The sequence below is a fragment of the Astyanax mexicanus genome, chromosome 11, assembly GCF_023375975.1.
Source record: "Astyanax mexicanus isolate ESR-SI-001 chromosome 11, AstMex3_surface, whole genome shotgun sequence".
NCBI lineage: Eukaryota > Metazoa > Chordata > Actinopteri > Characiformes > Acestrorhamphidae > Astyanax > Astyanax mexicanus.
Window position 1 is genome coordinate 37,893,178 of NC_064418.1, and position 21,092 is coordinate 37,914,269.

Here is a 21,092-nt window from a genome sequence, read left to right on the forward strand (position 1 = left end):
TCTCTGCTAATATATTAGCAATTTTATTAGTTCATTCATCAGGACTTTTCTCAGGCTACTGGGAGTGTAATTAAAACATCAGTGCAGTTCACAGCTCACCAAGATTATACACTTTGGGTCCGTTTTCTGAGCACAGATCAAGCCTCTTTTTTTTTTTCGGACACCGTCAATGCAGGTTCTCCACTGAAATCACCTGTATAGCCCATCACAGCTGGCCAGTCTGTGTTCTGAAAATGAGACCTCCGGGTGGAAAGCCAAGTGAATGAATAATCACATACAGACTGAAGAGCAGACAGCAGACATCCTGGGTGTCCTTATCAGGAAGCTGGGTAGCAGATGATATGTACACAGGTTTGTGGGTTCACTCATAATGCATCTGAAGAAGAAGGTGAAGAATGTGTTCGGGCATAGACCAGAGGAAGACTAACACAAATAAGGCACCACAAGTTTTTCAGCAAGACCAACCAGGGCTGAAGTAGTGACTTCATTACGAGAGGCGTTTCAACTTGTGCTCTGTCCGGCACCGGCTCAATCAAACTCACTAAAAAGTCAAAAGATACAACCAGTAGTCAACCTTCAGACTTTTCTCTTTTTTTTATGGCTCAAAAATAGTTTTTTTTTTGTTTGTTTAATTTAGTGTACAATAGCAGTAAAGTAAACTTTAAGGCTCTATCTGAGCTACATGTGGTTTTAGAATACATACTGACTGACTACCTTTCAGATCGAGCTGAGTTTGGAGTTTCAAAAAAGGTAGAATCACACCAGAGAAAGAGAGTCTGAAAGCACTTACTGCAATTACGAATTTCACGTCTCAGATCACAGTTCTGTGGAATGTTTTCGAGTTTGTCAATTTGCAAAAATAATACTGTCTGGTGATGTTCCACATATTCGCAGGGAGTGCAAACTGAAAGACAATGCAGACTGGAACTAATGATGTAAGTTACTGAGGTGCTATACTCAAGCATTGTTTCAAAGTCTATAACTGGAGCCAATATGTTACATGCTTGCAGGACATCAGGTAAATAAATAGAGAAAGACTCTACCTGAGCAATTAGATGAGAGACAAAGAGAAACAGTTTGAAAACTAGAGAGAGAGAGCTAGAGAGATACAAAGAGAGAGAGAGAGAAATAAAGAAATATTATTAAACCAAACACGGCTCAATCCTCAATAACCCTCAATAACACTTGGCTAACCACAGTAGCAAACTCTTGCAAACTTTTCTTCATAACAGCTGCAGGCCACAATTAATCTGTTAGCCACATACAGTAGTTAAATGCTAACCCTCCAAAACTCTCAATTCCATCACAAATCTCCCCCCAACATATCTGCTGATTTTAAAATCATATTACACCAAAGAAGCTTTTACAAGTATGGGAAAACGTTTGACCATAACAAAGGTCAGATAACAGCATTCCATTATAGAATCAAGAGAAGTTGATAAAGCATTCCCAATTACAATTCTTCCCAAAACAACCCTCACACTTCACCATCACCATCATTAAACTCTTCCTCATCAACTCCTTGTCTTCTTCTTCCCTTGCTATGCACATATCCAATTAAGGCAACATCAACAAAAGACCTCAGTGCATGCGGTGACCCCTTATGGATCTAAAGAATTCACTGCAAGGTCTTACAAAAAGTAGCAATCAAAAGACGCAAAATATGAACGTCAGATTCTTCTTGGTGTAAAACCAGCAGTTCACTTCTCTCCGCAGAGCGTTCCTCCCATTACAGCAATTATTGTTAAGAAATCATATAAGAAGAGAGTCTGTCTGTGTGTGCGAGTATGTGTGAGTGTGTGTGTGTCTTCATTTCTGAGAAAGGGAGCACCGACCCAGAGAGTGTCGGGGCAGTACATTTGCCTGGGGCCAGGCTACAGCAGGTGTGTGGTCAAGGGTTGGGTTGAGGGGCTGCAGGAGAGGAGCTCCGGCCTGAAACTGTTTTCCACAGTGGTTTATGATACATCCAGCCTTCACCCTAGAGAATAAAACAGGGAGAAAACAAATAAGAACAGGTTTGTAGACCTGTTTTGATAAATATATTTATGGATGATGTACTACCGCAGAAATCATCGTGAAAACTGGTACTATTGTCATTTTGAGATCACTGATTGCCACTGATATAATAATGACATTATAATTAGTGCTGGGCAGAGGGAGTATTAAAACTGGTATAACGCTAGAGGCAATGCAGAGCGCTGTGTGGAACAGCACAGCAAAAGAAGCAGATACAGCTTGCTAGCTAACGCTAGCCAGTTAGCATAGCAAGATTAAACACTGGAAGCATAGCTCTGTGGATTCAAACGCTCGTGTAGCACTGTCTTGCCTGGAGAGAAATGAGAACAACACTTTATCTAAGGAGCTCCTACTGCTGTTCCTCACTGTATGAGTTTTTTTTTTAAGTTAAATAAAAAAACAACAGCAAACAGCATTTATTCATTTAAAAAAAGGGACCAATTTAAGTATTTTAATACTATACTTTGAATGATAATTTTAATACCCACTGAATTAAATGTATTTGTTAACTGGAAAAAGAAAGGAACTGTGGCTGATTTTAATACTGTAATGCCTCTAATGGCTTCAATAATAACATACTGTAAATTTATAATAAATTGTGTCTTACTTGTGCAATAGAGCTTTTGAGAAATATCTCTTTTGAATACTTAAACATTGAGTATTTTAGGTAAATTTATAATGCTTATGGAACTATTTAAAATATGTAGTTTTGAATAGGAAGCCGTGTTATCTGCTAATGCAGTCTGATTTCTTCGTATATTGTTTTAATTTTGTGGGACAAAGTAAACCCAATAGTAATAAAAGCCTTAATTTAAAGCCTTAGTGTTTTATATTAAATGTACTCCTAAACAGTAGAGTAAGTCACAAATCTACAAAAAAGCCCAGTCATGCAAAAAAATATATAAATAAATAATAATAATAAAAATACAGTGATATACAGTGAAACCGTCAGAATCTTGAAAAATACAGGTAATATACATCTTTGGTCATACCACCCAGCACTAAATATAATTAAGGCACATCCTTTCAAAGCACAATGGACTTTTTGGTTATTCATAATAATGCTTGTTAAAACTTTACAGAACAATAGTAAATGTTTTTTTTATAGCCAGGCTATATGTAAACAAACACACAAGTAATCACATTAGGAAGTATTGAGTTATTGAGGAAATTTCCATATATTGTACAGTACATTGATAATGTAATTATTGTGACAGGCCTATAAATACATAAACAAATCTTGACTACACAACAGGCTAGTCCTGTATGAAGCTCTTTAAAGCAGACTGCAAAATCACCCAAGGGAAGCACACAGTCACCACAGCGGAGTTATTTATAAAATGAGCAATATAACACCGATCAAATTGCATGTAATTTAGTTTGTGTGTGTGTCTGAGCGTTTATGGAAGAAGCATTCAATCTTTGTGATTCACATGATCCAAGTCAGTAGGCTACCACCCACACGCCACAAACACAAGACAGACTATTCTGTGGTGTAAAAGTAAGGGCAGGAGTAACTAATAGATTGTTCTGTGTGCTAATGAGGCTGTTTACTTTTCTTTCAAAGTATTTGGTCCTCCAGGGTGTCTCTGTCTCGGTGCGATGTCTCTCCTCTTTCCTCTGTCTCTCCTCCAGGAAGCGCTTGTGCTCTGTGGCCTTCTCCATATCTCTCTGCTGCAGGGACTCCGTCACATGCTGCCATAGCCGCCTGCAGGAAGAACAGCTCAGTCACAGCCTATCTACTAGGAATGTTATTTAAAGAATTATACAGAGAGTAAAAATTCTATAGTATGATATATAAGTATATAGACACATTATCAAAAGTGAAGCTCTTTTAATTATTTCAGAATCTTAAAGCAACTGTACCTTAAAATAAGAGAATCAAACGTCACACATATTGCCACTCTGGGCTAGAACACTGCTTTATATATTCAAACGTGTGTATATCCTTTACATGCTTCTTTCACTTTAGATACAATTTCTATATCAACAAATGCCTGCATATAGTGTGTCCAGAAGGGGGCACTCATAGCAGATGGAAATTATTTTTTCTATAATAATGCTGATTTACTGATATATTCCAACATGCATTTTAATCAATATAAATAAGTTGGAAAAGTATTCAGTTTAATAACTTGCACTGTATTTCACTATTTAGTTATGATTCGACGTATCCAGACTCCAATACTAATTAGTCAACCAGATACTTTAAGGTGCACCTATTACTACACAACATACTCTATGCTACACACCAGCTAGAGAGGTAGCAGGGTTGTGGAGCAGAGGAACTTCTTTGCTCTCCTTTGTTCTCATCCAGGGTCTGTAATAAAGACCTCTGTGTAGAACCCTCACCTGGACTCATACGGTCCTTGCTGGTCATTGGGTCTCACTCGTTTCCTGGTGACGGGTAGCTTCGTGACATCTATGACGCGCGTCTCGCCGTTGCTGTAGCTAAACTCGAGCACGCCGTTCCACTCCCCCTGCACGCGACACACCACCGAGTTGGTGGGGTTGTGCTTCACCTCCGCATTCACTCTGCATAACAAAAAGGCAGGGTTTGGTTACAACCAACATTCTCAGCTTTCACAACGAAAACACGTGCCACTCACAAATAACACAAAAGCAGAGAGTGAAAAAGAGAGAGACAGGACAATATAAAGGAACATTTTATGTTTTAAGGGTGTGCAATCAGGTAAGTCAGGCATAAATTAACAAGAAGTATCACTAGAGGTATGCTTTAGTCTTAATCTCTCATACATGGATACAAGCATAGATAAAAATAATGAGAACAGAAAAACACACTCTGACGCACTGAGCAACATCTACCAATAAGGGATGAGTAATATTGTTGGGAAATGAATTGCAAGGAAAATCCTGGAACTCACACATCCCTTCTTACTGGAGCATGTGACTCATGTAATATATGTCCAAAAACATTCAAAGTAAATTATACTATATGGACAAAAACACATCCTTATGTATTGTAGAGGATGCTCTGAAGTGGCCAGACGTGCCTTAGACCATCTTGCCAAATGCCACACATCAGTCAGGTTTATACCACAGCTGTATTCTCTGGAGCTACATCCAAAAGTGTTAAGGAAAAATAGAAGTGGTGAATAAGTTGTTAGAAGTCTTATTTGACATCAGTACCTGTCCTCTTTAATGCCCTTAGGGCTGATTGTAGTGATTGCATCAATAATTTCAGTAACGTTCCAGTTCTAGTATAAATCCTTCCAATTAAAGGCAGGACATAATGCCTATTACTGATACGTACAAATGTTTGTGCTGCATTCCTGTGCATTTGGAACTCCATTGGAACCTCCGTTTTTCAGAATGTGAAATGCTTGAATGTGCATGCAAGGCCTATATGGGGAAATGATACCTGAATAGAGAGGATTAATCCCAAATCACCCACTACTCCCTATGTAGTGTATAAAATCACAAAATTCCAGAATCTTTATCTAAACAGAGCATTGTATATTTGTAATTAAACAGTATTTACATATATTCATATGTGGAAATCTGAAATTATTAGCATTGTAGTTTTATGCTTTAATTTGAGTGTTTTAGAAAAGCTAAAGCTAATTAAATCATACATCATGCTACAACCTGTTTTATACAAAAGACAATGCAGTGTTCTTACTTTCCTGACATATCTACCAGAGAGATTACATCTGGCCAGTATTATTAGTTTTAATCTAATCTTCGATACACAGAGGGCATTATTAAAATTATGCTAATCACTGGCTTCTGGAGAAATTCTGTGAAAATTTGCAATCACAATATTTACAAAATATTGCAATGTCATTTTCTTACAATATCATGCAGCCCCATGATGAAATTATAATCCAATGAATCCACAAGGTCAAACAAGCAGGATTTACAATTTGTTTTTAGAACTCAATGGCATCTTTCAGACAATACAGTGTCATTTAACAGGTAAGCTGATCTTGCGTTACTGACTTGTGCAGCTTGCCTCCATAGAAAGGCTTGGTCTGGAAAGTGATGGCTGCGCTGTAGCCCGACTTGGCGCAGTTGACGTTAACTTTTCCTCCCAACTCCACCCAGGGTACGGTCAAGATGGAGCGGGCATAAGCTGACGGCAGAGTAAACGCGTACTCTTCCCCATGCTCCAACAGGTGCAGATTACCTGAGAAATACAGACAATATTAGAAGCTTTACACCGAGATATCTAAAGACATCACACAAGATCGGACATTCTGTGAAGATCTGAAATGATGATTTGAGATAAAACTGAAAATTAAGCATTGTATAAACATGACAGCAAACAACATTGCCAGCAAACCATAATACTTGTTTTGCTAATGGCCAACTATTGGCTGCTAATGGCTAACTGCTAGCTGTTAATGCTGCCATTTAATGTGTTCATTGAATGTACAGGGCTGTATGACCCATAACCAGGTTTGGGTAAGGCTTAAGCAAAGGCTAAAGGCTCTGTGACTCCTAATTATGATACGTTGATCGGTGGCCATTTCTCTAGAACCCTGAAAGAGCATAACAAACAAAAGGTGGCCACTAATGTTGCTCTTTAATAAAATTGAATAAAAATATGTGGAACAGCATATTTAAACTTAAAACGAAAGAGCAACTACATAAAAAAAAAAAACCTTTTCAAATATCAATCATTAACAATTCCAGAACAAAGGACCTACCCTCTCCAATCATGGAAACGCCAATGGACATCCCCATAAACTTGCTCTTGGTCCACACGTGTGTGTTTACACATATCTGCCTCTCCTGGCATTCAGCATAGAACCCTGATACAGGTGGATGGTGGGACACCTGCTCAGCCACAAAGCGTAAGCTGTAGCAGTCTGATGGATTGGAGCCCTCTTTCTGAACACCTCCTTGAGATGGTGCCATCTTTGGCACTCTCCAGGAGCAGTGGAAAGTCTCACCAATGATGGGGTTGTAGGGCTTCTTGGCGATGGCGCCCTTGCGGCCCTCGTGAAACGACGTGAGGTAATATTCCACAAACCGAACCATGCGATCCATAGGACAGGCCCCGTCCGTGATTGCCACAAAAAGGTCCGGGTGGGACATAAAGTCTGCATACATCTCCAGAAGAGAGCGCTTCTCTAAGATGAAGGTAGGAAGGACCACCTGCAACGGAGCAAGTACATTTAAAGGATTTTGCAGTTACCTGAAATGTTAAGAAATCACTACATAGACCAAAGTAGAACTTTACTGAGTTGGCAATGTGTGTGTGTGGGAGATAGGTGGCTCAGTATACCCACCCTAGTGAGGTCCATGCCCAGTTTAAGTTGAGAGAGGAGATGCAGGATGACACTGCGTTCTTCCTCTACTGCTCCCAAGTCCTCTTCCTCAACTGGACAGGAGTCTTCCTGCTCCTCTTCTGCATCAATATCCTCCTGCTCCTGGATATTTGTAATTATTCATGACAAACAGATTTAATAAAAATTTAGAGGGGTTTAAAAATTTTAAGCATGTCTTAAAAAACATTCACCATTTACAATTTAGAATCTTATTAAGGTCAGAAATATAGAAACATTCTTCTTCATCCTACGAACTTCAATTCAGATTTTAAAGAGAAAAAAAATATTCTGCACATTTTACATATATTAGCAGACACATTCTGCATTTAAAATGAATAAATGAATATATTTAATACAGACAGAACTCATCAAGCTCAATCTTCTACTTTTTCTTTTTCTCCTCCAGCATACTGTGGAGATTCACTAGACTAGACATTTTTAACTGTGACCAAAAGCTTTTAACTGTATTTTAGCCTATATTACAGATGTGCTGCTTTTTCCATCTTACCACATTTTCTTTAAATTACAAAATTATGATCAAAGTTATAGATTTTTTTTTGTATTTATGTTTATTTATGTATTAATATATTCAGCTATTTGGTTAAACATTCTGCAGCATCTGACTACAGCAATGGGCAACTCTCACCTAAGACCAGTGTATTGACTTCCTGTAATACAGGGCAATTGGGCAATGTTCCAAAACAGATCTCCTCTCACACAACCTAGACTCCAAATATTCAGGCCTGGATTTCTTACTCAGTTTCACTGCTATCCTTTACCTTGATAGATTATCTCAAGTACTCAGGGTCAATTAATACCTTTCCGTCAGTATTACTTGTTGCATGTATGTATAGTCATTCTATACTTCATGCATGCTCATGCAGAACCCTTTCACATGGAATTCCATTGAAAGTTTCATTAAAACACAAAATTCATGTCATCACACAAAAGGGTATAATTAATTAATTAAATCTTATGACATTAAGAGCCAATACATATTCCTCTACCATTTAATTGGCAGGATGTTTATGATAAATACTAGCAGTACTGATGCCATACTGTAAAAATGATAATTGTGAGAAAATCCTTCATGATAATTATAATACATTTTCAATCTCTACTTAATACAGCTCACTTTGAACTAAGTTAAAGGTAATTTACATGTAGGATAGAATTCCAGTAACCCATTCATTTTTTTTTTACTATTATGACCTAAAATAAAATACATTTTTAATGTTACAACTTTAGTGCCAAACAGGAAATGATTTAGCTCACCTTTAACACTAATTTAATTAAATTTAATCACGAAGTTAAAAAGATGAAGAGAGATTGAGAACATTTAGGAAATACATTCTGCATATCTGCAGGCATAATTATAAATGTTGATCAAACAGGAACTGAAACAATAACAAAAGTAACATTGCTGTATGGAAGTAACTGCAGTCTGCTATCACCTTTCAACCCTGGCAGACAGAAGCCAATTCAGAGAAGGCTCTGGAGCTGTGCCTGCTTCTATTGTATTTCTCTTCCAGTAACAGGTAAGTCCACCGAATACTTAAACCACTTAACATGCTTCAAGTCAGTTTCTGACAAGATCTAATTAAAACCCCTAGCTCTCAAGACAAACACACACAACTGTACATAAGGAGACTTTCAAGAAAAATATACATATACCTGTGGAACTTTTAGCTACGTCCTATATTGCCACAGTCATGCAAAACAAGATTACATATTCATTTTGTTACTTAACTGTCGAATCTGACAGTTATTCTACACATTGTGTTAAAATTGCATGATGGACGGACCACTAACAATGCTTAAAAAATGTTTTTCGAACTGACTTTCACTTATATTTAAAGGTTTCTCGCTATTTTACATTAAAAGGTACAAAGTTTTGCATAAAAGTGACCTTTATAAACAACATTAGCTGTAATCAAGAAGATCAATTCCATCCAAATGAACAAACACTATGAGTGGGGAAAACGTGAAAAAAGTGTGTGTGGGAAAATAACTTACATACAATTATAAGACTTACCCAAGCAATGTCACAGGAGTCCATTTCGATAGGTTCTAGAACAGTCCCCTGCATTTTGCTGTCGTCTTTGGTGATGCTGGCCAGTGTGCCACCATTCTTCAGGATGTCGGGCAGTTTGGGCTCCAGCCACTCGATGGTCGGCCCTGCGGGGCAAACGGAGCCTTGTTCAGAACTGCTCATGTCACCGGACTCGACACACAGCGGCCACAGGTCAACGCAGCCTCTGTCGCAACTAGAACTCCAGGTGTCCAATCGCCTCGCAATTGTCTTCAAGTTCACATTCGCAACCTGAACCCTACAATCAGCACAAAGCGCTGACCAGTGCTGAACTGCTGCCTTGGTGGGGAGACTACTCTCGGCTTTTCAGATTCATGGTAACCAGGTAAAGCTTGTGGGGAAATCCTGACCTCTTAATCTTACTGGGTCCTCACAGCCACTAAAATACTGATACACCCCACTGGCTGGCGGCCGGTTCGTATGTTCCTCTGCTTGCTGAGCGCTATAAAATATGTATGCTTGGTAACTGGATCAAATTCAAAGTATGAAGCTGTGCACCATTGTAAGACCACCAACGGTCACCTTGCCTACAATGAACACTTGTAACTAGCCACATAATAACCAGGCATAAGCTGTAAGAAATTCAAAACAAATAAAGTGCCCCGTTGCACCAGTTGAGGGATAACGTCTGTCTGCCCAGACAGAAGATCCGTTTATGCATTAGTAACAGGGTTTCTTGATGGTGGCGCAGGAGCACAATTTGAGGAAGCCAGCAAGCAGCTCGCATGGGTGACGCCCTCAAAGCTCTGGTTACCTGGACTGGCCTATCAGAGGGAGATACAATTGCTCATTCATTATGAAACTATATTCCACTCCCCAGCCAGGGCCCCAGGTCATAAATTCTACAGACAAGAACATGACCTTGGATTAACTGATTTGCTATTACAGACACCCGAGATATGTACAGCAAAAATGAACTGCCGTGATGTTGACTTGTTGTCATTTTAAAACTCAGAGCTCTGCAGAAGCTCAGAGCTATGCAGGGAGTCTTTCTGGTGTTACACAAAGTGCTGCATGTTATCTTAAACACCTTGACCAAACATAAGGTGTAATGAGTCACAGACATTGTGATTTAAGGTGTTCCATAACTGTCGTGAATTTTAAACAAGACATCTTAACCTGTTCTCAGACTGCACTGCATTATTAATCCTTTAATGGTATTTGTCCTCAAGTAGGGTTAAGCTATAAGTCTATAAACCTGAATTTTATTTGTTGAGGTCATTCATTCTTTTACTTTCTGAGTTGATTTAATTCTGAAAGTTGTTTTTTCGCATTTCAAGGTAAACGGACCAATAGTAGTACTGCAAAATGACTCAAAATAAAATCATTACACATTGCATTTAATTTTCTTCACTTGTATACATTTATGTGACAACAACCCTTTAAACCTCCCATTAAAATGTGTACTTTAATACTAGAACTATTTTAATAACTGAGGTTAATATATAGTAGTATAAGTTATACAAGGTAATCACTGGTTAGTATATTTTTACATCAATGTACGGAAAGGAAAACTAAAAAACAAATAAAAAAATACAGGCTTTATCAACAGGCTGAGATGGTAGTATAAGCTATTCTCTCACTCAGGCATAAAAGCAAACAGAAACATGTAAAATAGCTCCTGTATATAATAATCATCTAATCAAATACATCTGCTGTTTATACGCAGATAAAAACCCTTGGACACAGGAAGCTGTTCCGAGATCAGCACTGCCAACTGTAATAAACACTGCCCCCAGTGCTCCTTACCTCCGAGTGGAACTTTCTGTCGAGCCACTTGCTGAAGCTGCAGGATGTGGAAGCAGTCACTGAGGCAGGTCATGGTGGCCAGTGAAGTTGCCTTGAGCAGCAGGAGATCCTGGTCCAGCGGGGAGGGACCCTGACTGGACGGCAGGCCTTCAATGCACTGCACCAGGTCTCTGTGCTGGCCCTGCGCCTGGCTCATCATCTGTTCATCAAAGGACAACATGAAAAGCCTTTTCAGGTGTGATGAATCACCCAAACACTCCTAATGTATTCAATGTGGCCTTTATTGGATCAAGTGAAGAATCAGGACCATAGTGTCTCCGACCAGTAGGGGTGACTGACATCACAATATGACATCATTATCACAACAGATTACGTTAATACTACCTTTTTAGAGCAAAGACTGTGCATGCATTAGTGCTACTTAGTTACAAAACACAAAATATCTATGTACGTTAATTTTTTTTATCAATCAAACATCAGAAAGAGAAACGTGGACTCACCTCACGGGCCTCCACCAGGTGGTCAGGCAGCAGGGAGCGCTTACTGGAGTAAGGTGAAGAGCCACGGTGGAACTGGGACAGGCCCAGCAGGGAACCGGCATTATGGCTGATCCTGCGCTGGGAACCAGGAGAACTTGCGCTGCCCTGAGACGTTGTGGACATACTGCGAGTCTTTAGCGGCGGGTTTGTCTTCAGAATAAAAGCAAAACGTTTCAAACTGTCCCCCATGCAGAAAAACAACTACGCCAAAGAACAACTGTACCTAGTACAGTCTAGTACACCTACAAAACTTTATTATGAACGTCAAAGTATTATAAATATTTACTATGTAAATGCAGATGTCTGGGCACCCCTGGTCAAAACACATGTTGCTGATTTTCTAATTGTTAATACAACAAAAAAAATACATTACTGCACAATTAAAGGCTCAAACTGCTCTGGCTCCCCAGGGATTCTTATAATATAGGGGTGGGCGATATGGCCCTAAAATATTATCACACTATTTCATGTTTTTTTTTTTTTTCGCGATAACGATACTTGTGCCGATATGACAAAACACTGAACTAAGAAAAAAAATATTTTTTAGGGAATACACTACTGAACCAACATGAAAATTTAATTTTATTACTGCATATGATATATGATATGGCACACCCCTAAATAAGATACTAAAAAAATACAAGAATTTTACAGATTACAGATTTGTAACAGAAGTCAACGACCGAGAATGTCATGATACTAGAATGCACTCAAAATATATCTCCATATATCCAGGACTGAAGTAAAATAAATGATACTGGACAGATATAATCTGTTTCTAGTAGATATATGATGGGAAATGAGAACAGTGGAAATTTTTCTTTTGCGAAAAACAGCAAAAAAGTAGTACCCTGATGTGATAATTTTAGGCTATATTGTTGTGTGCGATTACAAAAAAATTCGGAAATATTATTGCATGGCACACATTTACTTAATTTTTTTAAGGTATCTATATTTGGATATTTAGGGCTCATTGATTTGCCTGACACAGTAGTTACATGGCCAACAAGCTGGTGAATTAGCAGGCTAGTTTTGCTATTATTATTATTACAAATCTGAGTGAAATGCTTTAAACCTCTAGTATCATCCTGTATAAACTATAAAAACTGGGCCTATTACAATTTAAGCCCCATTGTGCCAAATTGTTTTCTTTTCTAAATTGTCTGGGAACCCCTAATGTAGAGGATTTGTTTACTTGAACAGGGGTGTTCAAACTTTTGCATTCAACTGTAGCAGATTTTAGGAGTACTCTCTGGACTTTCTTACCTTGCCCATAGCTTCCGTGTGATGCTGTGTGCATATCTGCAGTCTGCTCACCCAGTGCTGTCTTTCTTTAGCATCGGCAGCTAAAGAGTTAGTCATACAAAAAACACTTGTTACACACAGAGACACACACACACCATTAAAACATGACCTTCATAAAAATGAACTATGACTTCAGTTCCTTTAAAATCTTGGCAGCAACAGTATCTATTCATAAGTGACTTGATTTAGAAGAAGCCGAAGTTCTTTATTATACAGTGAATTGCACTAAACCTGCTGATTAAACAAGAACCCAGCAGTCATGTGTGCTACAAAGGACAGGGAGGAAAAACAGAGTAAAAACAGAATGAAGGGAGAACCTCTGAGTTTGTACTGCTCCCCGCTGATGGCATTGACAGTAAAGGTGTGCGAGTCCTCATCGCTGGGGGAAATCACTGCGCCTGCTAAAGGCAGAGTGCCCCTGGGCTTTTGGCCCCGAGACTGTTCGTTCACAAAGTACTCCAGCAGCCCTGCTTCATTGTTGAGAACGAAGTATCTAGAGACAGCAAAGAAAGCACAGTCAGTAATGTAAGTAAAGCAGGTCACCATACACTGAGGATGTAAAGATTTAACACACCACACTACAGTTCGATTTGGTGGGAAAAAAATGTGATGGAGCAGAATGATTCAATATTCTCATGACAGTTTAAACTATGTTTTTTTTTTCATCAAAAATAACAGTTTAATTTAGATGAAAATCAATTAACAAATGAGGCTTTAAATGACCATGCTAGATTAGGTATGTTATGATAAATATAACACAGACTTATGGTACAATATATAGACATTTACCACAATAATTTTAGCTGATTTTGCCAAAACAGCATATATATATTGTTTTGCCATTTCTCCAATACAAATTTCTAAATTCGTAATACTGTGAAACTGTGGACAAGCACAAATGCATATCACTTAAAAGTGAACTCAAAGGACACTCCAAATCATCCCTAAATACTGACAAATTAGCCCTAATATTTTACTAAAGAATGCATATTAATTTTTAAAAAACTGTGTCAGACTCCTCTTACCAACCATGATTTTATTTTTCTAAAATGTGTGAAGAGACATTCATGAAGAGATAGCAGAAAAGCCACATTGCTGCTTACTTTGCACTGTGACATCTCACACATATCAGATACATCTGGTCGAAAGAGCTCAATATTAGAGGTTTTGGGATGGCTTTTTTAGCAGCTTCAGAGCCTTTTGTTCTATTAGCAATGTTTACATGCGTATATTAAATATAGAGTACTGTGCAAAAGTCTAGGTACTGGTGAATTTAGAACTAATAAGCTCCTTATCAGGGCAGTAAGCATTTGTTAACTCAGTAAAACATATCACAATAAACAACATGCATACAAACAGTAGTGGTTTTACATCAATGAGGTCATTAAAACAAAGCTCTAGTTGTAAGAGTCTAGTATAATTAATAAAATGTGATCTGAAGTTTTTACAAGTATAAACCCTCTTTCTGCTGAGAGTAATCATTTCAAATAATCCTGTGTACACACCTGTAGTAATTAAAAGCCCAGTTCATAATCGCAACATCAGTGCAAGCTTTAAGCACAAGGTAAAAACAAAACACATCTATTTGTGAAGAGCTTAAAGCCAGTACTTACCGATACTGCCATCCAGTTACAAGATTTGTGTACTTCATCAAATATCCGGCCACATTCTCCATATGATCACTTCAAATAGGAAAAAAAGGGATAATTCGTTATCCAGTTGGCAATAGTTGTAGGCTACCTGCTTACACAACTACCTATCCTTCGCTAAATCATTACACAAAAGCAACAAAACTCACAAGCTCTCCTCGTGGTAATACAATGATGTCTCTTCTATTAGATGTAACAACTTGACAAGTCAATCATACCCTGTTTACTATAGCTAAACAGAAGTCACTATGACTACAGGCGTCAGCCCAGTGTGGGAACCTTGTTATTGTGAGCAACTGCATAACGATATTTACACAGCAAATTTCTAATCCAATATCAGAGGTGGCAAGTAACAAAGTGCTTAATTCCTGTACTTGAACAGATTTTTGCCGTATCTGTAATTAACTTTAATTTAATTTACTAAGAATTTGACACTTATTACTTACTGATACATTTGACTTTTACTCACAATATTTTATCTGCACTTTTTACTCCTAGACTTGTTACTATAATACTTTAATTTAGTTTTATTCTATAAACTACAGACATATAACAAAAAAGATTGAGCTTTCAGACCTCAAATAATTCAAAGGAAACAATTATATAATAATAAAGTTTTAAGTGTTCAGAAATCAATATTTGGTGGAATCACCCTGTTTTTTAATCACAATTTTCATGCATCTTGGCATGTTTTTCTCCACCAGTCTTACACACTGATTTTGGATAACTTTATGCCACTCCTGGTGCAAAAATTCAAACAGTTCAGCTTGGTTTGGTGGCTTGTGATCATCCATCTTCCTCTTGAATTTATTCCAGAGGTTTACAATTTGATAAAATCATTTTTAAGTGATCTCTATTTTTTTTTCCTACACATATTATTCAATAAGTCTATTATGTATTTATAGTGACAAGCCTACTGTTCACGGTTATAACTAACGTTACCGTATATGTGAACAAACATAATTACAACTTAACAAAATAGACTAACGTTACATCACGATTGTTAATATCAGTAAGGTAATGCCAGTGTATGGTATTATTGTTGTAAGTCAATAATATATAATAACAATCCATTTTAAAACTGGACAAATGTCAGTAATAATTCTAACAAGCAGCTTTAGCTTTGGCAAAAAAACAGGAAAAGATTGATTATTTTGTTCAAAATGGTAATTTCCACTCTTAACCTAATTTAATTTCAGGCTCCTTTTTTAAATATTGGATAAAATAACCTTGAGGATAATAAAGACATAAAAACAGTGTTTTTATATTAGTTAAAGGGTGGCTAGCCGATGTTAGCTCTGATTCAACACCCTTGACTGTTGGAGGAAGGAGTGGGTGGCTAACGGCTAATGGCTAACTAGCCGGTTCACCACCAAAATCGGTATCCAGGGCGTTTTAAAGTTACCTGTACTGCCAGCTTTTCGAGCTGGTCCTGAAGGAGCCCTGTGTGGAGCTCTGGGTGTGAACATCCAGCTTGTTTTCGCTCTCAGACATTCGTATTCCCGCTGTTTCCACCTGCATTGTGGTTTAGCTGTAGCCGCTCCGGCCTCTCCAGAGCCGAGCAGAGATTAAGCGGGTGTTTACGGCGCTGCTCCGCACAGACAACACTAACACTGTCGGCCGCAAACTGAACGGTTCCCCTGTACTGACCGCTGCCCCATTCTACATCTCTAAAACCCCCAAGAATCAACAGTCAGAGCCCTGAAAAACACTGTTTAACCCTGTTTTCAGCTCTCTGCCTCCATGCCAGACCTTACAGCCTCCATCTGGATCATGTGACTTACTTGGGTCTACGAGGTTTTTGGCAGCTTACAACAAGGAACAGCTAGAAAATGTGTTGTTACATTTACATTAAAACATCTGAAAACGGTCCAAACTGTAACTGCGCAGTTAAAACTATTTATTACGACCGAGGAGATTTTTTTAATCCGTAAAAAAGCAGTCGTACGATTTATACAGAACTCAAGAGTCAAGCTTTTAACATATTTTTCAACATAAAAGTCCCTTCTGAAAATTCTCATGGGGTCAAGCAAATACTACAGAGCCCCTAATAAGGTGACATCATGTTAAAAAAAAAATAATGCATGGTCAGGAATTATTAAGGCGTTGCCACAACTTATTAAGGCGTGGGAACGAGATCCTTATGCCTGGTCACGACTTATAAAGTGGGAACGAGATAATGAAGTCGTAGCCAGAGAATAATAAAGCTTGATTTCTGTAAATTAATGCTCATGAAGAAGACTGAATATTACATCAAAGCTCCAATCCAACAATAATCTTTAGTAAGAAAATGGAGAGTGAATTTTTTTTTTTTTTATCTTGGAATGAATTATGCTGATGTTTTGGAGTGTTTTGCAGTGAGACTGGGCATAATATTAAGTAAAAGACACTTAATTCTCATACTAAAAGCTCACAGATTCAGATGCAGACAGTACGTCGACCCGTTTACCTTTCTTAGGCAGTCACATCATGCACAAACCCTGAGAGCTCCTTGCCTTGTTAGCTGTGTAACAAAAGGACCTTGTGGCCACACCTTAATGGCTACGATTTAATTAACTAATTTCCATGCCTTAATTAGACGTTGCCACGCATTAATTATATCGTTCCCATATCTTAATACATTGTGGCCAAATAGACATAATAAAATAATAAAGTTTTACACTTAATTTGGTCAAAATGTATCTGACTAAACATTAAACATCTATTTTTTTATTAGACATACTCATAATGTTACTGTATTTATTCTTAGTTGCATCTATTTTAATGAGATATGGTGTTTTTTTACAGTCATTGGGGTCAAGTAGTTCCTATGTATATACATACTTTTAAGATTAAATCTTAAATATATGAGAAAGACTTTCATAAATGTAGCAAGTTTCGCATATCTTCTACAAACAAAATGAATAATAATAATAATAACAAAATAAAAATATTATAAATTATTTTGTTTCATGTTCTCTTTATTGTACAGTACTTTTTGCATATCCCAGCTTAGAAATCCGAGGGTCCACCATGCTATGGCATTCATGGAGCAGAGAGGTTAATAGACCTGGGTGACAATCAGTGATGTCAGTAACGCGTTACTTAGTACTTAGTAACGCGTTACTCTAATCTGACTCTTTTTTTCAGTAACGAGTAATCTAACGCGTTACTATTTCCAATCCAGTAATCAGATTAAAGTTACTCATCCAAATCACTGTGCGTTACTCTCTCTCTCTCTCTCTCCACCTCACACACACACACACACCGCATTCCCTTCCCCATCCCCCTCCGCTCTCCCCCAATCACACGCGTCTCGCTTTCTCCCCTGTCTCTCTCTCTCTCTCTCTCGCGCTCGGCTTGTCTTTAGTTTCCGCCCATTCTCGTTTTTCCGCCAGTTCTTGGGCTCCCTATCTCTTTATGAAGGCGGTTTTTCCCGGCCGCGTCCCAATTCACTAGCCAGGGCAGCGGTCTGCACAGATCTGATTGGCAGAGGAGAGCGTTTGAAGATTTTACACCACACGTGATTGGTCTGCAAGTTTCCCGTGCCGCAGAGCGCGTATACCGTAAAGACAAGAAAAGTTCTGACGCTGTCAAATGAACACTGTCAAAATTAAATCCTTCTCAGTAGTTTATCGGTTTGGGTCCGCATTGGACAACGTCTGGGTCCGGACCTGGACCGCAGTCTGCATATATGTGATCCCTGGCCTCGACCATATACACGGTTCTGTTTTATAATACCACTCCTTGCTGCCCTGCAGAGAACAACAAGTTCAATGTTCAGTTTTACAGTGTTAAATATGTCAGGTCAAGAAAGACTTTCAATATTTTATATTTTTTTATAAAAACAAGTATTTATGTTAAGTGAACTCAAGAAAGACCATATTTTATTTTTTATAGAAAAATTATTTATGTTCAACTTTAAATGTCTAGAGATACATTGATGCTGTTAAAAATGCTTTTTCCAATAAAGGGAGTATTGGCAAAACTGGTTATAATTTAAGTTAAGGCGGCGGGACGTGGTGTGTGCAGCTGCTTAAAGTAACTAATAAAGTAACTTGTAAAGTAACTTAGTTACTTTTAAAATCAAGTAATCCATAAAGTAACTAAGTTTTTTTTAAGGAGTAATCAGTAATCGGATTACTTTTTCAAAGTAACTATACCATCACTCATGGCTGGATTACTGACCGGGCCAGTGGGGCCAGCGCCCAGGGGCCCTTGAGGTCAGGGGGCCCCGGGGGGGCCCTGGCCGAAAACTTTTTGCGATGCCTATCAACATTTATGGTACAATATATTTTTATTTCCGAGGGCCCTCCATTTTAAGAATCCTCTGACTATTAGGGATTTGACCCCATGGACTCTTGGGGGCCCGAGCCATGCTTTTGGGCCCCTTAGGAAAATGGATGAGGTGTTGTGGCAGTGCTCTGACTTCGACTTCTGGCTATTAGGGGTCCTAGGAAAGAGGGGGGCATCTTTTTAGAGGGTCCTGGTTATGAGAGGCCCTACCAGGGGGCCCTAGAGAAGAGCAGGGCATACCATTAGAGGGCCCTTGATCACGAGGGCCCCTGCTATGGGGCCCTTGACTTCCATAGAAGTAGTTTACCATGGCTCCTTGACTTTCTAGGGAACTACAAATTCAGGCCCTTACTTAATGTTCCTGAATTTGTATTGTTTCAAAATTATTATGTTCACTTTCTCTTAAGCGCAGAGACACAAATTAATTTAGCAATTTTGCAATTATTTAAATTTAAGACAAAATTGCTTGTCTGATGAATGCTATCTTTGACACCGATTAAATTGAGTGAATTTGGCCATGGGTGTGATTTCACTTATGTGAAAACAACAAGCCATTTGACTAGTTTCATGTTTCCCCTTTAATAAACAACAGTAAAGAGACCAGTGGTCACTCTAGTTCTGAAGGAATGCATGAAAGGAAAAGTGTCTTTTCATACAACAGAACTGCAAGCTAATTTTACTGAGTAGCACAATTTTGGTTTGGTGACAGATGATGAAACAGCAAGTGGTTTTGTTGTAGTAGCTGTGGCTGCATATGCGTGTAACCCTTATATTTTGTTTGAGGATTATTTATTGGAAAACATATTTTATTCAGCTTGTTATTCAATGACTATTCAATGACAGCTTGACATGACTTGACATGTTTCAAGGCAGTGCGAAGGGGTCTTGACAATAATTAAACTTGATTTAATCTCATTAACACAGCATTTTTAATATACTCAAAACCTTCCCCCTGTCTCCCTCTCCATGCCTCTCTCTCTCTCTCTCTCTCTCTCTCACACACACACACACACACACACACAACAGCATTTTTGTAGTAGACTATCTACTACAAAAATGCTGTTTTGTGTGTGTGTGTGAGAGAGAGAGAGAGAGAGAGAGAGAGAGAGGGGCAAGGCTGCCCCTGCCCCACCCTCTCACTCAGTGGTGAAAAATTGTTACATTGCCCTAAATTCCCACGGGGCTGAGCCAATCAGGTGTTGCGAGAACTTCCAAGTGAATATGCAAGATCTATATAAAACCCCCTGCGCAAAACTCCTCACATTCAGACAGTTCAGCTTGCAAACTTGCTCTGTGCTTTTACTACAACTTTTACCTTGCTATTACCAGATCAGCAACCAACAGCCTTTTTAAGGGCTCATTGCCCTTTATACTGCATTATATTATTTTATAATATATATAAATATTTTTATATTATATTATACTATACTATATTGCATATATTCTCTTACATTATTTTCATAGTCTTTTCAAAGGCTTATATATTATATTATATTATATTATATTACATGATATAATATTACATTACTATATTTACTATATTAAACTTTGAAAGGTTCACAGCCTTTTTCAAGGCTAGTGTAACGTTGCTAACTAGCAACTCACAGTTTTTTTAAAAGCTTATTGTTATTTGCATATTACATTATTGATAATAGTAGAAGTGTAAGCTTTATAATAGTACATACACACAATACATTTACAATAACAACAATTTATAGCTAAATAGTTATAGGTCAGCCTTTTTTTATTACATATTGTATCTGGTTCTACAATTTTGTGATTGTATTTTTGTTCCTGAACATACAACATAGAAACAACATAGTAAGTATTGGATAGGAATAGGAATTTGCAAGACAAGCTTCTATATTTGCATCTTAAGAAACACTTGACATTAATAACATGGATCCCAAACAAAAAAGTGGTGCCTCAAAAAGAAAAGCAAAAAAGATTAAGGAAGGATCTCAAACTTCTTTGAGAAACCGCTCAATATGAGTGAGACAAGTATTGCTAATGTTAGCAGTGATCAGAGTTCTAGCAATGAAGATGTGATCACCACTGGCTTAGTGTCACCTGTCAGTGACTATGTACCTTTGCAGACCCAGTCAGGTGCAGAGCAGGAATGCCAGCCCTGGCAGGCTACCACAGACCAGCAGCAGAAAGACCATAAAAG

General features: G+C 38.1%; 1 protein-coding gene across 2 annotated transcripts; it reads right to left on the reverse strand.

The window, feature by feature from the left end:
- Nucleotides 1-7: 7 nt before the first annotated feature.
- On the reverse strand, nt 8-16,586 carry osbpl11 (oxysterol binding protein-like 11). Of its 2 annotated transcripts, none has more exons than XM_022680200.2 (13): nt 16,053-16,586; nt 14,612-14,680; nt 13,316-13,491; nt 12,960-13,039; nt 11,655-11,798; nt 11,155-11,353; nt 9,349-9,491; nt 7,275-7,415; nt 6,690-7,140; nt 5,980-6,166; nt 4,369-4,551; nt 3,571-3,724; nt 8-1,978 (listed from the first exon to the last, which is right to left on the reverse strand). In XM_022680200.2, exons 1-13 carry the CDS (start codon nt 16,166-16,168, stop codon nt 1,892-1,894), a joined length of 2,130 nt encoding a protein of 709 aa, XP_022535921.2. In that variant the 5' UTR covers nt 16,169-16,586; the 3' UTR covers nt 8-1,891. The 2 variants fall into 2 exon arrangements, with proteins under 2 accessions (XP_022535921.2, XP_007260028.3); XM_007259966.4 differs by having other exon boundaries at nt 11,655-11,843; nt 16,053-16,585.
- Between the last annotated feature and the right edge of the window lie 4,506 nt (nt 16,587-21,092).

What these genes read in the sequence shown, in the direction of transcription:
- osbpl11 (XM_007259966.4), bottom strand. Translation starts at nt 16,168, where the DNA reads ATGCAGGTGGAAACAGCGGGAATACGAATGTCTGAGAGCGAAAACAAG. An exon ending in GGAGCAGTACAAACTCAGAG is followed by an intron (nt 13,040 to 13,315) that starts GTTCTCCCTTCA and finishes CTAACTCTTTAG; the next exon opens with CTGCCGATGCTAAAGAAAGA. An exon ending in ACACGGAAGCTATGGGCAAG is followed by an intron (nt 11,844 to 12,959) that starts GTAAGAAAGTCC and finishes TTTATTCTGAAG; the next exon opens with ACAAACCCGCCGCTAAAGAC.